The sequence below is a fragment of the Saccopteryx bilineata genome, chromosome 3, assembly GCF_036850765.1.
Source record: "Saccopteryx bilineata isolate mSacBil1 chromosome 3, mSacBil1_pri_phased_curated, whole genome shotgun sequence".
Classification (NCBI taxonomy): Eukaryota; Metazoa; Chordata; class Mammalia; order Chiroptera; family Emballonuridae; genus Saccopteryx; species Saccopteryx bilineata.
The window spans coordinates 240,035,982-240,060,512 of NC_089492.1; the positions used below are offsets into that span (position 1 = coordinate 240,035,982).

General features: G+C 36.7%; 1 protein-coding gene across 10 annotated transcripts in view; it reads right to left on the minus strand.

Annotated features, from left to right (window-relative positions):
- PATJ (PATJ crumbs cell polarity complex component) overlaps positions 1 to 24,531 on the minus strand; it is a 418,144-nt gene that overhangs the window by 244,677 nt on the left and 148,936 nt on the right. For 9 of the 10 annotated variants that reach the window (XM_066269031.1, XM_066269034.1, XM_066269035.1 and 6 more), the window contains 3 exons: positions 23,169 to 23,346; positions 17,062 to 17,172; positions 13,141 to 13,218 (listed from right to left, as the gene is read on the minus strand). In XM_066269031.1, coding sequence (XP_066125128.1) covers positions 13,141 to 13,218; positions 17,062 to 17,172; positions 23,169 to 23,346 — 367 coding nt within the window. The remainder of the gene's footprint in view (positions 1 to 13,140; positions 13,219 to 17,061; positions 17,173 to 23,168; positions 23,347 to 24,531) is intronic. The other variant, XM_066269036.1, reaches the window with a different exon arrangement.

The window sequence follows — 24,531 nt, forward strand, 5'->3', positions numbered from 1 at the left end:
GTCCACTAGAATGCAAGCAAGCTCTAGGAGAGTAGATTTTTGAACCTCCTTTTTTTCACTGCTGGTTTTATTTTCTGCATGTTCATGGAAATATAATCATACAATCTCTACTTATTTTTATCTGAGAGCTAGGAATTTAATGTGCTCCAAGTCTTCACTTGAAGTCAAGCAAGGTAGGAGGTAGAACTAAACATTTTCCTCTTTTCTACCCCAATCCCAGCAAACAAAACCCATACCTCTAAAGGGCTGAGAAAGAATTCTGCAAGTAATGACCTGCAATCTTCATACAACTAACACTTCTAAACCACGATCTTCCAGAATCTACCTATTATCTGTGTTCATTAACAGTGGCCAAAAACAAACAACAGAATCCCAAACTCACATACATGCTACTGCTAATCAGAACATAATCTTTGTGATTAATACCTGAACTCAAAGGCAGTAGCCGACCAGATTAAGAGACAATCTTATAATTTAAAAAGTAACCTAGAGAGAAATGGCGCCGTAAGGAGTAATACCAATAAGTCTCCCCCAAGAAATCAACAAGATCTTCAACCAGAGACAGAAAAATCTATCCTTGGAGCCTCCAGAAGTTCCACACTAAATGCGAAGGTATGATTGAGTGAAAAATTGACTAAATATATAATCAACCCCGAAGGAAATAAGGAGGAAGAAACACTCCGCCTTCCTCACTAACCTAAATAAGGGCTGCTTTCACTGGGAACTGAGAGTATAGGAACTAAGACGGGCATAGGATGTGAACAGAACCAGACTGCGGCACAAACGTCCGAACCAGGCTGTGGCACAGAGATCCAAGCCGAGGAAAAACTGTGCTTGTGGCAACCCAGTCAACACAAGCTAACGCTCACGCCAAATCCAGACAAAGAAAGGCACTTGGGACAGCCATCCACCCCGATCTCCTGGTAGGTGCGCGTGGGTAGTGGGCGAGAGATTCCTCCTAGAGCCCCAAGAGTGAGTGTCCATGTTACTGGAGAGAGAGGCAGGGTCAGAGGCCTTTCTGTGCGCCGAAACTGGAGCCTCGGGGTCACCCCTGCGTCCCGAAAAGCAGTGTGTGGGGAGTGAGTGGAAGTGAAATTCCCTAAGCTCGAACTTTACTATGTGGGCGGGGTGCCTCACTCGGGATGAGAGGCAGCTGGCCGGATACCCTGGTCAGCGAGTGCGGAGAGTGGGCGAGAGATTCCCCCAGGAGTGGGCACCCGTGTTCCTGGACAGAGGGGCAGAGTCAGAGGCCTTTGTGTGGGCCGAAAGCAGAATCTTGAGGTCACCCCTGCACCCCGAAAAGCAGCGCGGGGAGTGAGTGGGAGTGAAATTTCCTACGCTAGAACTTTTCCGTGCGGGCAGGGCGCCTCAACGGGAGTGAGAGGCGGCTGGCCGGATATCCTGGTCGGCGAGCGCAGATAGTGGGCCGCCGTGTTCCCGGACAGAGGGGCAGAGTCAGAGGTCTTTCTGTGGGCTGAAGCCCTGCCTGATTATACTAGCGGCTCTAACTGATTGAGTCTTACCCAGAGCCCTGTGCTGAGTGGGAATAGAGTGGGGATTTGCCAGCTCTTTGAGCTTCTTACTCTCCAGACAGAGGCAACAGCAACCCCATAGCTAGATCATCAGGCTACTAATTCAGGAAGGAAAGACTAGGAGAGAGGCTCCGGGACTATGGACTCGCTCATTGGCGGAACCTGCAAATGCTAATGAGCCTCGACTGCCATCGAGACTGAAGCCCAATATATGACATCGTCATAGAGACTTATCAACTTCACACATAGACCTAAGCATGCCACAGGGGCAGGACCCAGGGTACAGAGTCACCGACCAGGAAGAGGGAGAGAAAAAAAAAAGCAAGATAACCTCTCAAAATCAAGAATAATCCAAAGACTTTATAACCTATCCCATTTTATTCTATTTGTTCATTTGTTTCCCTTATCTTCTTGTCTTGATTATTTTCTTCTTCTTCCAATTTGGTCGTTTAATTCTCTGCTGGTGTTACTCTCTCCTCTCCTTGAAATACACTACCCATAAGTGTTAAATCTCCCATTATCTTTTCTTTCTTCTTCCTTTCTCTCTATGAGGGTTGCACACCAAAACCCTTAACTCTATCTCTCTCTCTCATTTTATTCTTTTTTCTTCTTTTTGTGTTTTCCTCTTTCTTTTTTTCTTTTCTCCCTCTATATTAGTTTCTTCTTCTCTCCTTTACTTTTCCTCTCATTCAATCCTCAATCACGCACAAATTACTTTATCTGGGACTCAAATTTTTCTTTGTGGCGCTTTGGGGGTTTTTCACTTCACTTTTTTAACTCACTAGCAGTGCACCCAACCCAGGCTCACCATTTTATCTAGTTCTTGCTCCACTAAATACAATAGTAATTTTTTAATTTTTTCCCCTTTCTCCTGTTTCCCTCTTATTCCTCTCATCATATCGCTTAGTCAACCATCACCTAAAAGCAAATCATTTTATTCGTGACCCAAATTTTTTCCTTTTTTGCATATTGTGGGTCCATACCCCCTTTTTTGCCCCTTTATCACTTCTCCCCAAATCAAGCCCTCCATTATACGTCGTTTTTGTTCTATTTAGCACAATATAATTCACAGTTCAGCACAGATTTTCTCAAGAAGGAGGGAAGAGGAGAGGAGAGAAAAAAAGGGGGGGAGAATAATAATTTATTTATTTATTTTTTTTTATTTCTTATTTTTTTTTAACTTTTAATTCTTTATTAGTTCTCATTAATACTATCAACAAAACAACCCTCAGATGCCATTAAGGAAAAATAAATCAAATATCATGGATACAAAAGACAGAGAGGTAGCACAGATAGATGAGAAAAAAATCTATGGAGAAAAAATTTAATATATTGGAAACCTTGGAGCTAAATGACAGAGAATTTAAAATAGAAATCCTAAAAATACTCAGAGATATACAAGAAAACACAGAAAGGCAATTTAGGGAGCTCAGAAAACAACTCAATGAACACAAAGACTATATGACCAAGGAAATTGAAACATAAGAACAAATCAGAGATGAAAAACTCAATTCACGAGCTGAAAAACGAGGTAACAAGCTTAGCTAATAGAACAGGCCAGATAGAAGGTAGGATTAGTGAAATAGAAGACAAGCAACTTGAGGCACAACAGAGAGAAGAAAGAGACTCAAAAATTTAAAAAAATGAGAATGCCCTACAAGAATTGTCTGACTCCATCAAAAAGAATAACATAAGAATAATAGGTATACCACAGGGAGAAGAGAGAGAAAATGGAATGGAGAACATATTCAAACAAATAATAGATGAGAACTTCCCAAGCCTGTGGAAAGAACTAAAGCCTCAAATTCAAAAAGCAAACAGAACTCCAAGTTTTCTTAACCCCAACAAACCTACTACAAGGCACATCATAATGAAATTGGCACAAACCAACAACACAGGAAAAATTCTCAAGGCAGCCAGGGAAAAGAAGAATACAACATATAAAGGAAGGCCCATTAGATTATCATCAGATTTCTCAACAGAAACTCTACAAGCTAGAAGAGAGTGGACCCCAATATTTAAAGTCCTGAAAGAGAGGAACTTTTAGCCATGAATACTATACCCATCAAAGCTATCCTTCAAATATGAAGGAGAAATAAAAACATTCACAGATACAGAAAAGATGAGGGAATTTATCATCAGAAAACCCCCACTCCAGGAATTACTAAAAGGGGTTTTCCAACTAGATACAAAGAACAAAACAAAACAAAACCACAAGTAAAAGCTCCACCAAGAACACAATAAAACCAAATTTAAACTGTGACAACAACAAAAAAAAGTGAGGGAGAGGACGGAGATTAACAGTAGCAAAGGACGATGGAGTGCAAAAGTACTCACAAGATACTGCACTAGAATGAACAAGGTAGGAACCCTTTTCATTACTTAATGGTAACCATCATTGAAAAAAACCACCACAGAAGCACATGATTTAAAAAGATAGCAACTGAGGAAAGATGTATGGAATACAACCAAACAAAAACAAAAGATAGAAAAACAAAAGAGAAGAATAAAACAAGACACAAAACTAACAGAAAGCAATGCATAAAATGGCAATAAGGAACTCACAAGTGTCAATAATTACACTTAATATAAATGAATTAAACTCACCAATAAAAAGGCACAGAGTAGCAGAATGGATTAAAAAAGAAAATCCAACTGTATGCTGCCTACAAGAAACTCATCTAAGCAACAAGGATAAAAACAAATTCAAAGTGAAAGGCTGGAAAACAATACTCCAAGCAAATAACATCCAAAAAAAAGCAAGTGTAGCAATACTCATATCTGATAATGCTGACTACAAGACAGCAAAAGTACTCAGAGACAAAAATGGTCATTTCATAATGATTAAGGGGACGCTGAATCAAGAAGACATAACAATTCTTAATATATATGCACGAAACCAAGGAGCACCAAAATATATGACAGCTACTTATTGACCTTAAAACAAAAACTGACAAAAATACAATCATACTTGGAGACCTCAATACACTGCTGACAGCTCTAGATTGGTCATCCAAACAGAGAATCAATAAAGATATATTGGCCTTAAACAAAACACTAGAGCACCTAAACCTGGATATGATAGACATCTACAGGACATTTCATCCCAAAGTGACAGAGTATACATTTTTCTCCAGTGTACATGGATCATTCTCAAGAACTGACCATATGTTGGGCCACAAAAACAACATCAGCAAATTCAGAAAAATCAAAGTTGTACCAAGCATATTTTCTGATCATAAAGCCTTGAAATTAGAATTCAACTGCATAAAAGAGGATAAAAACCCCACAAAAATGTGGAACTAAACAACATACTTTTAAAAAATGAATGGATCAAAGAAGAAATAAGTGCAGAGATCAAAAGATATATACAGACAAATGAAAATGACAAAACAACATATCAGAATCTATGGGATGCAGCAAAAGCAGTGAGAAGAGGGAAGTTCATATCACTTCAGGCTTATATGAACAAACAAGAGAGAGCCCAAGTGAACCACTTACTTCACACTTTAAGGAACTGGAAAAAGAAGAACAAAGACAACCCAAAACCAGCAGAAGAAAGGAGATAATAAAAATCAGAGCAGAAATAAATGAATTAGAGAACAGAAAAACTATAGAAAAAATTAATAGAACAAGGAGCTGGTTCTTTGAAAAGATCAACAAAATTGACAAACCCTTGGCAAGACTTACCAAGAAAAAAAGAGAAAGAACTCATATAAACAAAATCCAAAATGAAAGAGGAGAAATCACCACGGACATCATAGATATACAAAGAATTATTGTAGAATACTATGAAAAACTTTATTCCACCAAATTCAACAATCTAGAAGAAATGGATAAATTCCTAGAACAATACAACCTTCCTAGACTGAGTCAAGAAGAAGCAGAAAGCCTAAACAGACCAATTAGTAGGAAAGAAATAGAAAAAACTATTAAAAACCTCCCCAAAAATAAAAGTCCAGGTCCAGACGGTTATACTAGTGAATTCTATCAAACATTCAAAGAAGACTTGGTTCCTATTCTACTTAAAGTCTTCTAAAAAATTGAAGAAGAATCAATACTTCCAAACACATTTTATGAGGCCAACATAACCCTCATACTGAAACCGGGCAAGGACAGCACAAAAAAAGAAAACTACAGACCAATATCTCTAATGAATACAGATACTAAAATACTAAACAAAATACTAGCAAATCAAATACAACAACATATTAAAAAATAATACATCATGATCAAGTGGGATTCATCCCAGAATCTCAAGGATGGTTCAACATACATAAAATGGTTAACGTTAATACACCATATCAACAAAACAAAGAACAAAAAACACATGATCTTATAAATAGATGCAGAAAAGGCATTTGATAAAATACAACACAATTTTATGTTTAAGACTCTCAACAAAATGGGTATAGAAGGAAAATATCTCAACATGATAAAGGCCATATATGATAAACCATCAGCTAACATCATATTAAATGGCACAAACTGAAGATTTCCCCCTTAAATCAGGAACAAGACAGGGTTGTCCACTCTCTCCACTCTTATTTAACGTGGTGCTAGAGGTTCTAGCCAGAGCAATCAGACAAGACAAAGAAATGAAAGGCATCCACATTGGAAAAGAAGAAGTAAAGGTATCACTTTTTGCAGATGATATAATCCTATACATCGAAAACCCCAAAGAATACACAAAACGACTACTAGAAACAATAAGCCAATATGGTAAGGTCGCAGGATACCAAATTAACATACAAAAGTCCGTAGCCTTTCTATATGCCAACAATGAAACATTTGAGAATGAACTCAAAAAAATAATCCCCTTCACGACTGCAACAACAAAAATAAAATACCAAGGAATAAACATAACAAAGAATGTAAAGGATTTATATAATGAAAACTACAAATCATTGTTAAGGGAAATTGAAAAGATACAATAAGATGGAAGAATATTCCTTGTTCTTGGATAGGAATAATAAATATAATCAAGATGGCCATATTACCCAAAGCAATATACAAATTTAATGCAATTCCCATCAAAATTCCAATGACTTTTTTTTTTTTTTTTTTTTTTTCTGAAGCTGGAAATGGGGAGAGACAGTCAGACAGATTCCCACATGCCCTCGACCGGGATCCACCTGGCACGCCCACCAGGGGCGACGCTCTGCCCACCAGGGGGCAATGCTCTGCCCCTCCGGGCCGTCGCTCTGCCGCGACCAGAGCCACTCTAGCGCCTGGGGCAGAGGACAAGGAGCCATCCCCAGCGCCCGGGCCATCTTTGCTCCAATGGAGCCTTGGCTGCGGGAGGGGAAGAGAGAGACAGAGAGGAAGGAGGGGGTGGGGGTGGAGAAGCAAATGGGCACTTCTCCTATGTGCCTGGCCGGGAATCAAACCCGGGTCCCCCGCATGCCAGGCCGACGCTCTACCGCTGAGACAACTGGCCAGGGCCCCAATGACATTTTTTAAAGAAATGGAACAAAAAAATAATCAGATTCATATGGAACTATAAAAAACCCCAAATAGCCAAAGCAATCCTAAAGAAAAAGAACGAAGCTGGGGGCATTACAATACCTGACTTCAAACTATATTATAGGGCCACGACAATCAAAACAGCATGGTATTGGCAGAAAAATAGACACTCAGACCAACGGAACAGAATAGAAAGTCCAGAAATAAAACCACATATATATGATCAAATAATCTTTTTAAAGATTTTATTTATTTATTATAGAGAAGGGGGAGAGAGAGAGAAAAAAAGAGAGAAGGGGGGAGGAGCAGAAAACATCAACTCCCATATGTGCCTTGACCAGGCAAGCCCAGGGTTTTGAACCAGCAAGCTCAGTGTTTCCAGGTTGATACTTTATCCACTGCGCCACTACAGGTCAGGCTGATCAAATAATTTTTGATAAAGGGGCCAACAACACACAATGGAGAAAAGAAAGCCTCTTCAACAAATGGTGCTGGGAAAACTGGAAAGCCATATGCAAAAGAATGAAACTCAACTACATTTTGTCCCCTTGTACTAAAATTAATTCAAAATGGATCAAAGACCTAAATACAAGACCTGAAACAATAAAGTACATAGAAGAAGACATAGGTTCTAAACTCATGGACCTTGGTTTTAAAGAGCACTTTATAAATTTGACTGCAAAGGCAAGAGAAGTGAAGGCAAAGATAAATGGATGGGACTACATCAGACTAAAAAGTTTTTGCTCAGCAAGAGAAACTGACAAAAAAATAAACAGACAGCCAACTAAATGGGAAATGATATTTTCAAAAACAACTCAGATAAGGGTCTAATATCCAAAATATACAAAGAACTCATAAAACTCAACAACAAACAAACAATCTAATAAAAAATGGGAAGAGGACATGAACAGACTCTTCTCCCAGGAAGAAATACAAATGGCCAACAGATATATGAAATGATGTTCATCTTCATTAGTTATTAGAGAAATGCAAATCAAAACTGCAATGAGATACCACCTCACACTTGTTAGGTTAGCTATTATTAACAAGACAGGTAATAGCAAATGTTGGAGAGGCTGTGAAGAAAAAGGAACCCTCATTCACTGTTGGTGGGAATGTAAAGTAGTACAACCATTATGGAAGAAAGTATGGTGGTTACTCAAAAACTGAAAATAGAACTACCTTATGACTCAGCAATCCCTCTACTGGGGATATACCCCCAAAACTCAGAAACATTGATACATAAAGACACATGCAGCCCCATATTCATTGCAGCATTGTTCACAGTGGCCAAGACATGGAAACAACCCAAAAGCCCTTCAATAGAAGACTGGATAAAGAAGATGTGGCACATATACACTATGAAATACTACTCAGCCATAAGAAATGATGACATCGGATCATTTACAACAAAATGGTGGGATCTTGATAACATTATACGAAGTAAATCAGAGAAAACCAAGAACTGTATTATTCCATATGTAGGTAGGACATAAAAATGAGACTAAAATACATTGATAAGAGTGTGGTGGTTACGGGGGTGGGGGGGAGGAAAAGGGGGAGGGGGAAGGGCACAAAGAAAACTAGATAGAAGGTGACCAAGGACAATCTGACTTTGTGTGATGGGTATGCAACATAATTGATTGACAAGATAACCTGGACATGTTTTCTTTGAACATATGTACCCTGATTTATTGATGTCACCCTAGTAAAATTAATTTTAAAAAAAGAAAAAAAAGAAAAGAAAAGTAACCTAATGTTACTTTTTTTATCCTTTTGAAGAATCCTTCCCCCAAATTCTCAGGAAGTCCTGACTGGCCCTAATGTACGTCTGTGAATAAGGTTGTCCCAAATGTTCGATTCAGTTATAGCTTTCCCACCCCTTAACTGATTGGAGCCTGCAGTAAATTAAAAACAAACCAAAATCTCTATCACAGACAATAGTAGAAATATTTTCTTGGCCTTGGCTTTAGCTTGAGGTGTAAAAAAAAAAAGAAAAGAAACTCCAGTGTTCCTTGAGAATTCTTTACAAGCCCAGACTTACCCAGGTTGGAGACCTGAATTCATTCTGTGTGGCCCCAAAATTTCCAAGCCAAAATACCAGGCAAACACACACACACACAAAGCTTGCAGAGTTTCAATGATATTAAATAAAGCAGATGTTGAGGCATTACTAAAGAATATGACATATTAATAATAGGGTCATTCCCTAGGAAGATACAAAGATTTTAAATTTGTACACACCTAATAAATTAATTTGAAGAAATATAAAATAAAAACTGAAGAACTAAATAAAAAATATAGCCCTGGCTGGATAGTTTGGTTGGTTGGAGTGTCACCCCGAAGCACAGAGGTAGCCAGTTGAATTCCCTGTTAGGGTAAATACAGGAAAGTCAATTCTTCTCCCCCCCTTTTTTCTTTCTCTAAAATCTATAAACAATTTATAAAAAACTATAAAAATAGGCTAATTTTGCCATCAAAAGGGGAGATGTTATTCTGACCCCCCAAAAAGTCAGTCTGTATGTAAAATATCTGGATAAAGCAATTAATTAGTTTGCCCTAGTGACTTTATATAATAACTTATACCTAATAACTAGATAGTAGCTATTCTTTTAAATCACAAATATACATTTACAATAACTGACAATGTGCTAAGCCATAAAAAAATCTCAACCAATATAAGGAAATATTACACAAAACACAATCTCTGATTATAACTAAAATATATTAGAAAATAATAAGTTTTTAAAATATATTGAAGTAGAATTTTAAACATATACAGTACTTCTAAATACATTTGGGTTATAAAGAAATACTAGGAGCTAAAAAATACAACAACGTAGTACTGAACAATAGAATTTCAACTTAAAATCTTGGGATGCAACTAAAGAGGAACTTGGAAAATAAATTATTTTAGAAAAGAAAAATGGCAAAAAATAAATAAACTCTATAGGTAGCTAAAAATTATTACCAGGAATAAAGGAAAAGAACCCCTAACAAAGAAAGCAATATAAAGATGAGAACAAAATTAAGAAGAATACAATAGAGAAGACTAACATAGTTCAAAAGTCAATTCTTCAAAAAGAGGAACTACATAGGCCCTGGCTGGTTGGCTCAGCAGTAGAGCGTCTACCTGGTGTATGGAAGTTCCAGGTTCGATTCCTAGTCAGGGCACACAGGAGAAGCAAACATCTGCTTCTCCACTCCTCCCCCCCACCCTCTCTCTTTCTTCTCTCTTGTTTTCTTCCCATTCCACAGTCATGGCTTAAATGGTTTCAGCAAGTTGGCCCCAGATACTAAGGATGGCTCCATAGACTTGTCTCAGGTACTAAAATAGCTCAGTTGCCAAGAAATGGAGCAATGGCTCCAGATGGGCAGAGCATCGCCTAGTAGGGCGCTTGCCTAGTGGATCCGGTCAGGGCACATGTAGAAGCCTATCTCTACATCCCTGCCTCTCATTTAATAATAAAAAAAGAAATAGAAAATAACTTTCAAGATTAAGAATATACAAAAAATAAACCATATTCAGAACGAAAAACTAACTACTATAGAGAGCATAGATAATATAAATTGTGAGAATACCTAAAGTACTTTATGCTAACAAGTGTAAACAGTTAGGTGACAGCATATTCCTAGAAAAGAGTTAGTAACCAAACTGACTCTAAAAGAAATAGAAAATCTGAATAGTTTAATAGTTATTAAAGAACAGAATCAATTTTTAAATTTTTTCCCACATAAAAAACACAGGCCCACAATGGCTTTAAAGGCTAGTTTAACCAAACATTTAAGGAATAGATAATTACTACATTACACAAACTCTTGAGAATTAAAAAAAAAGATAGAAAAAAATATTCTTACTATTCATTTTAGTAGCCTAATATAACCAACACCAGATAGAATAGTACATAAATAGAAAATTCTAGTCCAATCTCTTTCATGCCCATAAATGAAAAAATGCTAAAAGAAATATTAGCAATGGGCAAAAGAGATCATGATGAAATTAAGTTTAAGCCAAGAATTCAAGATTGGTTAAACAGTACAAAAATCTATTAATTTGCTTTACCACATTAAGGGATTTAAGGAGAAAAAAATTATACACAAAAAGACACACACATTATTTCAGTGAATGTAGATAATAATTTAATAAAATTCAATGCCGATGCAATTCATTATAAAAATTCTTAGCAAAGTAAGAATACAAGAGAATATAAACTTAACCTTAAAGATTAACTAGAAAAATTTAGAGCATCATATTGAATTATGAAACAGTAACAGCATTTTCTTAAATATAAGGAGAAAAAACAAGAATGTTAGCTATCATTACTTCTATTAAACATATTAAAGAGCTTAGCAGATATAATAAAACAAGAAAAAAGAGATTGTCAAGGAGAAAAGAAAAATACCTTTATTATTAACTATATAGAAAATCCAGAAATAAAGTCAATAGACCTAGTATTAAAATTTGAGATTCAGATTCTTACTGAAAATACTTTATAGAACACATACCCAAAGACACTAGAAGGCTCTACACGAAATATTTAATCAATTTATCTTTAGTCAGTGGGTTTATAACAGATTTTAAACTTTTTTTATTTTAGCATTTTGGTTTACCCAGTATCCTACACTAGATTTTACTTTATAAAAGAATAAAAGTATGTTACAAGATGTCAAATAAATATATAAAAGTCAATTTTATGTCTATGTACTATAACAAACAAAATATAATTTAGAAATATTTAAAAGCAATGCAAATATATAAGAATATCTAGGAATAAACCAAAGATTACAATATTTGCTGAAGAAAATTATAAAAATAGAAAGAAATAAAAATTTAATGAGTTTTAAAATGGTATATCTTATATATACCACATTAATGGTGAAGAAGGCTCAATATCGTAAGGCTGTAACTTCTTTCTAAATTAACCTAGATATTTGACACAATTCCAATCAAAATCTCCTGAGAGCTGTTTTTGTGGAATTTAACAAGCCAATTCTAAAGTTTGCCTGGAAAAGAAAAGGACACAAATAGGTAAGACACTGCTGAAGAAGAAGAGATATGTAAAGGAAACTGTTCTCCTAGGAGACAAGATTTATTATTTGTCTTGATAGGTAGTGCAGCATTTGTGCTGGGGAGACAAAGAGAAAGCTCAGAATCTGACTCCCTCTGATAACCTGAGATATGACAGAGGTTGTGTTGCAAATCAGTGGGTAAAGGAGGGATCTTTATATTTTATTTATTTGAATTTATTGACTTAGAGAGAGATGAAGGTAGAGTGAGATAGAGACAGAAACATAGATCTATTCGTGTATGTGCCCTGACCAGGGACCAAACTGGCAACCTCTGAATTCCGGGATGATGTTCTAACCAACCAAACCAGCCAGTCAGGGCAAGGAGGGACTGTTTTTAAAGAGTAGAATAACTAGTTATCCTTATGAAAAAAGAAAATTCATCCCTTCCTGACATCATATCCTAAAATAAAGTTTAGATCAACGAATTCTACTAGAATAGAGATTGGGAAACAGGAAGGGATGATTAATTCTTACTGATGGTAAGGAATGTTTTCTCAGTCAACAGAATCCCTGACCTGCTCCTTGGAGGATAAAAAGTAAAACCAATATAGGAAGTGGATTTCCAGACTGAGAAAACACCAGGATCAAAGTCTCAGAAACTCCCACGTGTGCAGGGCATTTTCTGGGAATGGATAAATACAGTACCTCTACCTGGATACTCAACAAAATAACAACCTGACCAGGCAGTGGCACAGTGAATAGAGCTTTGGCCTGGGACGTAGAGGACCCAGCTTTGAAACCCCGAGGTCTCTTGCTTGAGTGCAGGCTCATTTGGCTTGAGCACAGGTTTACCAGCTTGAGCATGGGGTCACTGGCTTGAGCAAAAGGTCTCTGACTCAGCTGTAGCTAAGGAACATATGAGAAAGCAATCAATGAACAACTAAGGTGCTGCAACAAAAATTGATGCTTCTCATCTCTCTTCCTTCCTATCTGTCTGTCCCTAACTGTCCTTCTCTCTAAAAACAAAACAAAAAAACCCACAAAAAACCCAACATAACATTCTTATTAATTGCAGCTCAGATAGGCAAAAAGGGACAAAAAACATTTTAAAAGCTTGAAAGGTTCAAGTTACCTTTTCTTTTTTTTCTTGGGTGTCTTGGTTCTGGTTATTAGTGACTTTGTTGGCCTTATTATGCACACTAGGAATGACCTACCACCAAAAAAAAAAAAAAAAAAAAAAGGAGAGGGGGAAGAGAAAAATATTTAAATGTCACAATTATTACATTTTTTAATGTATTTTTTAAAAACAGTTAAAAATTTTACTTAACTCTTTGACTCCATCTATAATGTAAAAACATGAGGAGTACTATTCAAAGCAAACAATGCAACTTGGGAAGTCTGACAAACAGCAGAACCTTAAATTGGTATGTGTCTGTGTGTGATCAAGGGGGAAATAAATCTACAAGCTTGTGTGTATAGATTCAGAAAATGAAGACAATGAAGACAAAAGACTACAGTCACAATACTGACTGTTGTCCAAATATCTCATTTTGCAAAATACAATATAAGAAGTGACCTAAGTTAATTCCTAGAACACAGAATATATCATTTATTTGATAGACTTACCTTATTCATCATTGTACCCCTGTTCAAGTATGTTATGTAGCTTACTTATGAACCCTTAATAATTATTTCACTTATCACTGTTAGCATAAAGATAAATTTCAAATCTATTTACATCCCTGAATAAAAGCCCAATGTGACCTGAAATTTAGTATTATCACCATAACCCTGGTGCTCAGAAAGAGCATATTACATAGTTGCACTCAATAAATGTTTACATGAGTGAAAGAATGTAATTTCACAGAAATAATTTTAATCCTTTATGGTATCAACAGCATAGATTACTTTTGTTAAAAAGTGTGAGACATCTTAGGAAAATATAAAATTATTAGCATTTAAAAAAAAGGCCGTCAACCTGGAAATGCTGAGGTCGCCGGTTCAAAACCCTGGCTTGCCTGGTCAAGGCACATATGGGAGTTGATGCTTCCAGCTCCTCCCCCCTGTCTCTCTCTCCTCTCTGTCTCTCTCTCTCTCCTCTCTAAAATGAATAAATAAAAGTAAAAAATAAAATAAAAAAAAAGAACTTATTAAAAAATAATAAAAATAAAAAATAAAAAAAAATAAAAAAAGGCTCCTCAAATAGCTAACACAGATAATTTTAGCATAAAACTCTGAAAGCAGACATCAAAACTTTTTTTAAAAAAATCTTCTTTCTCACAAAATAAAAAGTTTTGTCTAAATAAAATTTAAGGTTAATTTTTCTTTACTTTTAATATAGAGCCTATAGAAATAAATTAATTTTGGAATAAATAAGACAGTCTCAGAAATATTTCATTGAAGTAAAAAACAATAGTAATAATACATCATCATACATTCAGTGCTTTCTACATGAACAAACACTACAGTACTGCTTAATATTTATTTCTCTATTTAAAGCACATAACAACCTAAATCAGTGTTCAAAAACTGCTGGATCAACAAGTATATGCTTACTGTCTTCAAAAATCTTAAAAACAAAACAGAATACTTTTCCTCTCTAATAAGTCAGGATATCTGCTCACACTGGACCTACTTGTTCCATTGGAAAAAAACAGATTACGATGAACAGCAGAGCTTTGGGATGAAACAGAATGTCAGCTGCCATTCATTAGGTTTACACTGTTTATCAAGTAGCAGAAAAATATTTTTCTGTACACATATCATTAGAAAAATTTGGAAGAGAAAATGCTCATCAAGAATACTTCATCTTTAAGAAAAATAAAAGAGAGCCTATTTCTTTTTCTTTTTTTTTTTTTTGTATTTTTCTGAAGCTGGAAACGGGGAGAGACAGTCAGACTCCCGCATGCGCCCGACCGGGATCCACCTGGCACGCCCACCAGGGGCGACGCTCTGCCCACCAGGGGGCGATGCTCTGCCCCTCCTGGGCGTCGCTCTGTTGCGACCAGAGCCACTCTAGCGCCTGGGGCAGTGGCCAAGGAGCCATCCCCAGCGGGAGGGGAAAGGAGAGACAGAGAGAAAGGAGAGGGGGAGGGGTGGAGAAGCAGATGGGCGCTTCTCCTGTGTGCCCTGGCCAGGAATCGAACCCGGGACCTCTGCATGCCAGGCTGACGCTCTACCACTGAGCCAACTGGCCAGAGCCAAGAGAGACTATTTCTTGTGAAAGTAAAAAATATATTTATATATGATGAATATGCAAGATATGCATGTGTAAAAAAAAAAAATTTAGGCACCATTATGAAACAATTGTACTGGGAGGTACAAATGGAACATAGGGGAAAAACAAAAACAACACATGAAATAAATTGAATAAACTGAGGGGATGACCCCAATTTCAAAAGGGTTTGTTTTTGAACATTAAAATATTCCATAATGCCACTGTTAAATGTAGCTATGTTATTAAGTGGCATAAAAGCTATCCATAGAGGAGTGCAGTACAAGCCATGGGCTCTGCTCTCAAGCATTTGCTAAGTAAATCTAAATGGATACACACATTTCTTTCTAGTATGCTGAAAATGCACTTGAGGAATTCAGGAGAAAAAGCTTTGAAAGGTAATATGTTGTTGATACACCTAAAGCATCTGTTAAAAGCACGCGTATAAAAAAATAAAATGCAACTCAAAGAAAAAGAAAGTACAAATTTAAACACCACTGCTAATTCATGGTGTTAGTGAGAATTTCCATGTGACCAAGGCACAGTTAGAAATAAGGCCTTTGATGGGCTGATATTAGAAAATGACCTCTTTTGGAGGCTTTGTGGGAAAGGCTGAAAGTAGTGTAAACTGGTCAAAAATGATTAAGCATTTGGCTATATTTCCTATTTCTGTGATGATCAACACTACTGGCAACAAATGAGTCAAAGAGAACACCATTTTGTAAAGATATGAACCTTCTTTCCTTTCATTGGCTCATTCAACAGAAATTTAGCATTTTGGGGGCTAAAAAAATGGAAGTAGATTCCAAAATCTATAAAGTAGATTCCAAAAAAATCTTGAATTTCAAATTGTATGAAAGCGAGAAGGCTTTATTCAGTTCACCTCTTTCAACTAGTCCTGATGCTGTGGAAACACACAGATAAGGGTAAAGGGACTGAACTGCAACTCAATGCACCACAGCAGAGCTGCCCAATGGGGTGCGGCTGCAGCCCATGGTGTGCAGACAGGTCACAGGTATGTCGAAATGGCGTACTGGGGTATCTGTGTGCCCAGTCCAACACACAATTATTATTTTCTATGTGTCCTGACATATAAATGGTTGAAAAGCACTGCCATACTGTACTGGAAAGCAAATTTTTAAAAAACATGCAGTTTTTCTAGTGATCAGATGTGTCTATGTGTTGAACAGTTGTCTTCATTATAAATATAAAAAATAATAAACACTGCTTCCACTTATAGGGCTTAAGAGTGACAGTGCTGCACACTGCAATATAAAATACACATCCTGCCACAGACATCTATACATCAGATTATAACCCCACACCAAAGGAGTGACTTATTGTAACAAAAAAGATATGATTAAATACTGCTATTTTTAAATTTAGACTTGCCAACAAAATATACAATTCAATGTGTCTGAATTTTTATAAGCTTTAATAAATATACAGAACATTTCACAGTGTCTCTAGAATGTTTTTTATACCTGACCCTCTTTAGGAAACAAAATAACTGGCTCAGAAAAGTTAGGCACCTTGCTCACAAGTTAGCAAAGCTGGTAAAAAAGAAATCAAGAAATCAAAAACAGTTCTCTTTGATTTCACTGCCTGTGATTTACCCCAGCACACAGTGGAATGGCTCAAATTTAATCAGGAGATCAGAAGTGGAGAAAAAGGGAAAAAACTGAAATTAACAACTAAATTTTTTATTAAGCCAATGCCTTTTCTAGGTAATAGTAAAGTAAAAATGGAAATATGTGAAAAAAATACTTGGAGGCTAAAGCTTGGTTTACAGATACAGAGAATACTTTTTAAATTTTGAAAATACGAATTAAAGCTTACTCTTGGAGTGGCAGACAAGCTCTGAACCACGAACACCACGGGGTTTCCTGCATTCTTAATGGCCTCAACTGCTTCACTGTGTGAGGCATTCTGCAAGTCTACTCCAGACACCTACAACGCAGAAGTAATTTATTTCAGTTAGACAGGTAATAGATGTTGTGGATAGGTTAATTCAAAGTTCATGTGTACTATACAGTTATGAGAACTGCCAAAGTCTAAAGAATTAGACCAAAGCCAGAAAAAAAATAGTAAGACTGGCCCATAAAAAAGCTTTTCTGTTTTAGAACACATTTAAAGAAGTAACATTTTACCTTCAAGAGAAGACAAATATCTTAGTAACAATAATCCTAGTTAAATGTAATTATTAAAAATAGTAACTCAGTTCTTAATGGAACCTTAAGTTTCTGAGCTATAATGTCACCCCTGTCACTAACACAGTAGTTCTGGGTAGGAGGCAGGGAAGGTGGGGGAATCTTTCTGGACTCTTCTCTCAATTAAACTGAGAAGAATGATTATTTGAAACAAATTGTCCATTATCACAACTGAGCAGTTGAATATTTCTTAAATCATGTTCAGAAAGGAAGTATGAAACATTCATAGGTTCTTTCACAAAAAAACATTTTATGCTCAATAAATTTGGGTGTGTTATCCTTATTACACAATTCTCTGAGAATGTAACGTAAGAATATGCCCATGATCTCCAAGACATTCTGTACTTACCAAATATAATTTAAAAGAACCAATTTTTCAAAATGATAATGTAACAAAGCCCTGGTAATTGTTGGGGTGACTTAAGGACAGTGGATAGCAACAATCTGTGAATATGTCTTTGCCATAAGGGGACCAAAGAAATAGAAATGTGGATGGGGAGGGATGTGGGATCAAGGTAGCCTTTTGTTTTTAAGATGGGAGAATTACAGAATCATGATGCAGTGGGGGGGGGATGAAAAGTGACAACTGTGGACGCAGATCCTCGGGCGGTGAAGAGAAAATGACATCTACTGCACAAATCAGAGATTGGCTTTAGACAGAAGCACAAATAGATCGTTTGTCATTATAGATACTGTTACAAAAAAGACTTGGTATGCAGCCAGAGCAAGAGGAAGTACCCTTTTGACTGCTTCTATTTTGTCAAAGAAATAAGAAACAAGGGCCATAAGGTAAGATTAGGGCTGAGGAGGAGAGACAGGAGGTTAAAATAGTTACCTATGGAAGTAGGAGAATAAAACAACTGGGGAAGTAATACAGGGTTTGCGGGCAGAACTAAAGGCCCACTTGAGGGGATGGTCACGAATTTAAAATGAGACTAGACAGCATGGCAATTATTTCTCTGTTGACGCCAGAGACCTGAAATAAGCAGAACTGCACAAGTTCAGTGTAAGCAAAGAGGATCACAGGAGTTGGAAGCATATGCAAGGGAGTGATTAGGATGCTCCATCACGGATTTGAGCAGAGTAAGGAGAAAAGTAAGCACCCCAGAAGCTGAGGGACAGAAAGTGAGGGCCCTCAGGTAGGAGACAGAACCCTGGTGTGTTAAAAAGGATTTAAAGACAGGTGAGTCCAAAGAATGGTGACAGATGGGAAGAAGAAAAGAGGTGAGGTCAAGGAGGCAGCTGAAGCCACATCATGGAAGGTCCAAAAGACCATGGTAAGAAGTTTGGGTTTTATTCTACTAGACATCCACTGGAATATTTTCATGCTCTGTAAAAGCTCTTTTCTCATTTGAGTTGATGAAGGATATAAATAATATTAAATGAATACAATACATAAGAAACTTTTTATAAATCACCTAATCCCAAAAAATGTTCAGCAATAAGAGAAGTAGTAACAATCAACTATTACTTCTCTTTTCCACATTGTTACATGGGAATCACTAAAAGTTGAGAATGGAATTCTGTCATATTACAGCAGAAAAATATCTTAGGTTTTCTCAGCTTTAAAATTATAAGCCAAAAAAAAAATTATAAGCCAAAAGTGTGTCCATTCCCACAGATGAAAATCTGTTCTAAAAATTACATTAAATTTGAAATTCCTAGTATAAAAAATTCTTTATATGGACCTAAATTCTTCATGAAATTGTTTCAAAACAGAAATGATTATTGTTTTACTTAAAAAAAAAACCCAAGTAAATAATACTTTTCACAGGGAAAAAAGTAAACAATTGACTCATTACACTTGACAAAATATATATTAAAGTGTAACATTTAAGTCTGCTGTGAGTTTGATATGTTATTATTGATAATATATCAGTCTAGATTGATATATAAATATAAATTATTAAATCTGAGACAAAACAGGGAGTTCATATTAGCATGTGTAAAAGTGATGACGGACAAGTGAGAGAATACTTTATACTCAACTGACAGAAGGGAAAGATGGGGGAGACCCGAAATTTAAAAGATAAAATAATGAACAACCCAATTAGCAAACAGAAAAAAGACATGCACAAATGTGTCACTGAAGAGGATATACAGATGGCAATTAAGCACATGTAAAGTTCTGAATATTAATTATTAGCCATTAGGGAAACACAAGTTAACATAATGAGATATCAACGTATACATATCAGAATGGCTGAAATGAAAAACAGTGACAACACCAAATGTGGGTGAAGACGTGAAGAAACTGGATCACTCACACATTGTTGGTGGGAATGTAAAATGACACAGCTATTCTGGAAAACACTTTAATAATTCAAGACTAAAAATGAACTTACCAGACAACACAGCCATTGCACTCTTGGGCATTTATTCCACAGAAACAAGGCCTTATTTTCACTCAAGAACTTGTATTCAAATGTTTATAGGAGCTTTATTTGAATAGTCAAGAATTTGAAACTACCCAAATGTCTTTCAATGACTGAATAGTTAAACTGTAGTACTCTCATGCCATAGAATACTACTCAGCCATAAAAAGGAAAGAAGCATTGCAAATTGAATGAATTTCAACAAAATTACAGAGTAAAAAAAAAAAATTCAATTTCAAAAAGATACAATGATTTCATTTATGTGACAACTGTAAAATAACAAAATTATAGACATAAAAAAGCAGTTAGTGGTTGCCAAAGGTTAGGGATGGGGAGAGGAAGTATAGAGGGGTAGTAACACAAGGGAGTCTTGTGGTCAAGTTGAGCTTCTTGATTATGGTGGTGGTTATGTAAGGCTATACACATGATTAAAATTTGTAGAGCCTAACAACACAAACACACACAAATGAGTGCATGTGTAACTGGTGAAATATGAATAAGGACAATGAATTGTGCCAACATCAGAATTTTGGTTTTGCTATTGTACTAGTTATATATGACATTAACTTTGGGGGAGACTGAGGAAAGGTACACAGAACCTCCTTATACATTTATTTGCAATTTTCTATGAGTCTATAATTATTTCAAAATAAAAAGTTAAGAAAAAAGATGAAACTAAATATAAAATATATATTTAAAAATTAAGTTCAAATATGTATATCAGTAACCAAAATTTAAAATTAATCAATATCACTTATTTACTTAGATGAAGATTATCAATTTAGATTTTAAAAAGCAAACTCCAGTTATATGTTGCTTACACAAAAATACAAGTAAAACAAAATAAAAAATATAGATGATAATGAAGGAAAGAAAATACTGTACCAAGCAAATACTAAATAAAAGGAACCACACCTGCCTTAAAAGCTAGAGTATCCTTTTAAAAAAAATGTTCATGCATTCATAGTTCTCTAATGGATTCTGATTGCATTCAGAGAATTCACACTTTAGTTTTCTCTTCCTGGAGTCTTCTTCCCCCACACATCCATATGGCTCACTCTCTTTCCTCCTATACTTGTTCTAATATCATCTTAACATATGTATTAACTGCAACTACTGTCTTCACTACCCATCACTCCGTATCCTCCTCCCTATTACTCTCCATAGCTACTTATCCCAATCCAACATTCTATATATTATTTTGTGTATTGTCTATGTTTCCTGCCATTATGCAAATTCCATAAGAGAAGGAGCATTTGGTCATTTTCTTCACTGGCATATCCCAAGTGTGTATGAAATTCTAAGAATTTTCACAAAACAAATATAATGTAAAATTTGTATATACAGAGCATTTTTATGTGATTCTTTTATGTAAGCCTCACAATGATACTAAGGGTTTTAGTTCTCATTTCCATTTTATTTGGAAACTGAGAATAAATAAGGTGGGTTTAATAATTTGTTCAACAACAAATAGAAAATAAGCAGGACAATCTAGACTTCAACCCAGGACCTCCAGGGCTCTTTTCACTCTATCTGAGCAAAAACACAGCAGCCAAAGCCCTGGCTGGTTGGCTCAGTAGTAGAGTGTTGGCCCAGTGTGTAGAAGTCCCAGGTTCGATTCCCGGCCAGGGCACACAGGAGAAGTGCCCATCTGCTTTTCCACCCTTCCCCCTCTTCTTTCTCTCTATCTCTCTTTTCCCTCCCGCAGCCAAGGCTCCATTGGCGCAAAGTTGGCTCGGATGGGAGTTTGTCTGTCTGCCTCCCCCAGCCCTGTTTCCCACTTCGGGGGTGAAAAAAACAACAAAAACAACACACACAGCAGCCAATGTTTAGCATAATAAAGCATAAACCAGTAACAAACAGATCCTGGGGTTGAAGATATTGAATATGGTGTCGTCCAACAACCCAATACAAAGAAATGAATCAGATTCACACCTCAGGATATTCTCAGGGTCCTGACATGCCTTTAAACCTTCTGTCTGCAAAGCCTTCCACATGGGAACAATGGATTCCACCCTCTACTGACTCCAGAGTCAACTCTGGAAGGACAAGCATGGCTATCCCACTGACACACATTTATAAAATTTAGAGCTTATGACTGTGGGAAGGCCTGACCTGTTCTGTGGTGGCACAGTGGATAAAGCATCGACCTGGAATGCTGAGGTTACTGGTTCAAAACCCTGCACTCATCTGGTCAAGGCACCTATGGGAGTTGATGCTTCCTGCTCCTCCCCCCTTTCATTCTCTCTCTCTCTCTCACTCTCTCTCCTCCGTAAAATGAATAAATAAAAATAATAAAGAAGGTCCTGGCCGGTTGGCTCAGTGGTAGAGTGTCGGCCTGGCATGCGGGAGAACCGGGTTCGATTTCCAGCCAGGGCACAGAGGAGAAGAGCCCATTTGCTTCTCCTCCCCCCTCCTTCCTATCTATCTCTCTCTTCCCCTCCCGCAGCCAAGGCTCCATTGGAGCAAAGATAGCCCAGGTGCTGGGGATGGCTCCTTGGCCTCTGCCCCAGGTGCTAGAGTGGCTCTGGTGGCGACAGAGCGACGCCCGGGTGGGGCAGAGCATCACCCCCTGGTGGGCAGAGCGTCGCCCCCTGGTGGGTGTGCCAGGTGGATCCCGGTCGGGCGCATGCGGGAGTCTGTCTGACTGTCTCTCCCCATTTCCAGCTTCAGAAAAATACAAAAAAATAATAATAATAAAAATAAATAAATAAATAATAAAGAAAAAGAAAAAAAATTTTAAAAAAAAGACTGTGGGAGAAGCATGCCTACCATGTGCTTCATTTCTGTTGTTTTTGTTTTGTTTTAGAGAGGGAGACAGAGAGACAGAGAGGCAGGGACAGACAGATGGGGAGGGAGAGAGATGAGAAGCATCAACTTGTTATTGTGGAACCTTAGTTGTTCATTGATTGCTTTCTCATATGTGCATTTACTGAAGTCTCCAGCTGGGCCAGTGACCCCTTACACAAGACAGTGACCATGGAGACATGTCTATGACCTCACACTTCAGCCGTGGTCCCGCATTTAAGCTGGTGACCTTGGGGTTTCAAACCTGAGTCCTAAGTTTCCCAGGTTGATGCTCTATCCACTGTGCTACCTCCTGGTCAAGCTGGTCAGGCTGTTAAGTTTTGCAATTATTTATTTAGTCAGCTAAGGCTTCTTGTTTTATTGTTTTATACGCCACCACCCTGACTTTAGAACCTCATACAATTGTGCAAACAACGTACAAAGTAAGGCATCTAAATAAAATACACCAATTGTACATACATATATCCCAACACATAAAGAAAGAACTTCTGGCTAATTGATTATTTTACTCTTTTATAGTACATTCAAACAAAAACAGAATTTTAACATTTACCTCAAGTATTTTATCTCCAGTTTTAAGAGCATTTGTTTTTCCTGCTGGACTGTCTTCTAATACTTGTTTGATAAATATGCCTTTAAGTTCCTCTCCATTCTTCAGGCGTTTTATAACAGTTTGTCCACCAACAATACTAATACCAAGAGACACATCAGGTTCTCTAAAAATCTCAACACTGCAAAAAGTAAGAAAAAAAAATTCACTGATTAAACAAGTTAATTTAATTTGTTGGACTGTCATTATAACTTTTCAATTTGTACCATATCCTTGTGACTCATATTTTATATAAATATATTTTCTAAATATATTTTTACAAATGTTAGAGAAACTGTACTTCATTCCAAAATAGTAAAATATTATCAAAAATTTATGGCATCTGTGAAAGTTTAAATTAGGAATCTAAAACAATGACTACAACTCAATATTGGGAGATTTAGCTAGGCTTTAATGTTCCCATCTTCTACCACAATATTTTTTCTGTGATTAATCCTTTTCATCTACATCCATAACATTAGCAAAGAATGGATTAAGAACATAACAAAGGGGTGAAAACTCAAAAGTCACACATATTTTGGCAAGAAGCAGAGACTTTCAGAATGAAATAAATTCTCCAGTGAGAGGCCTGCTGCGCAAGCTGCCTTTCCAGTCAGCAGATTAAGTTATGTTTCTCTAAGTGGAGAACAGATTCATCTGCTCCAAAGACAGGAGAGCTTTCTTTTCTTCCTACCGCCATGTCATTTTGTCTTATTTTACTTTTAATTTATCGATTGATTTTAGGGAGAGACAGAAACATCAATCTGTTCCTGTATGTGCCTTGACTGGGGATTGAACCCACAATGTTGGTGTATCTTGATGATGCTCTAATGAATGGAGCTATCCGGCCAGGGCCTTCCACATTATTTAAAAAATATATGAGATAAAATTTGCCCCTCAAAATATTATAAATTGTGCCCAAATTGCAGAGACGTGACCAATAATTAATACAAATAAAAACAGTAGCTCAGAAAGCAGTTCCTAAGAGGTTTTAAGACAAAACTCAGAAGTTCAAGAAAAAAGACAGTTTTGGTTGGCATAGTAAAATAAATAATGCATGAAAAATAGAGTAGCTAAAGGAAGCGCTAAAGGAAGATAATGTTAGTAAAGTGCACGCCTTATGACTACATAAAATTACAAGAGAATCCATGAGAAGATGGTCCCAACACATTCTGTTCACTCACACAAGGCACAAATGTGGATAATACAAGGGCTGGAGGGAGAGATAAATTAGTATATGACACAGTCTCAATTACTGTTGTTGTTTGTACATAAAGAAGCTTTACTGTATTCAAGGCAGCCCTATCTGCCCTGTGTTGTGAGGCAG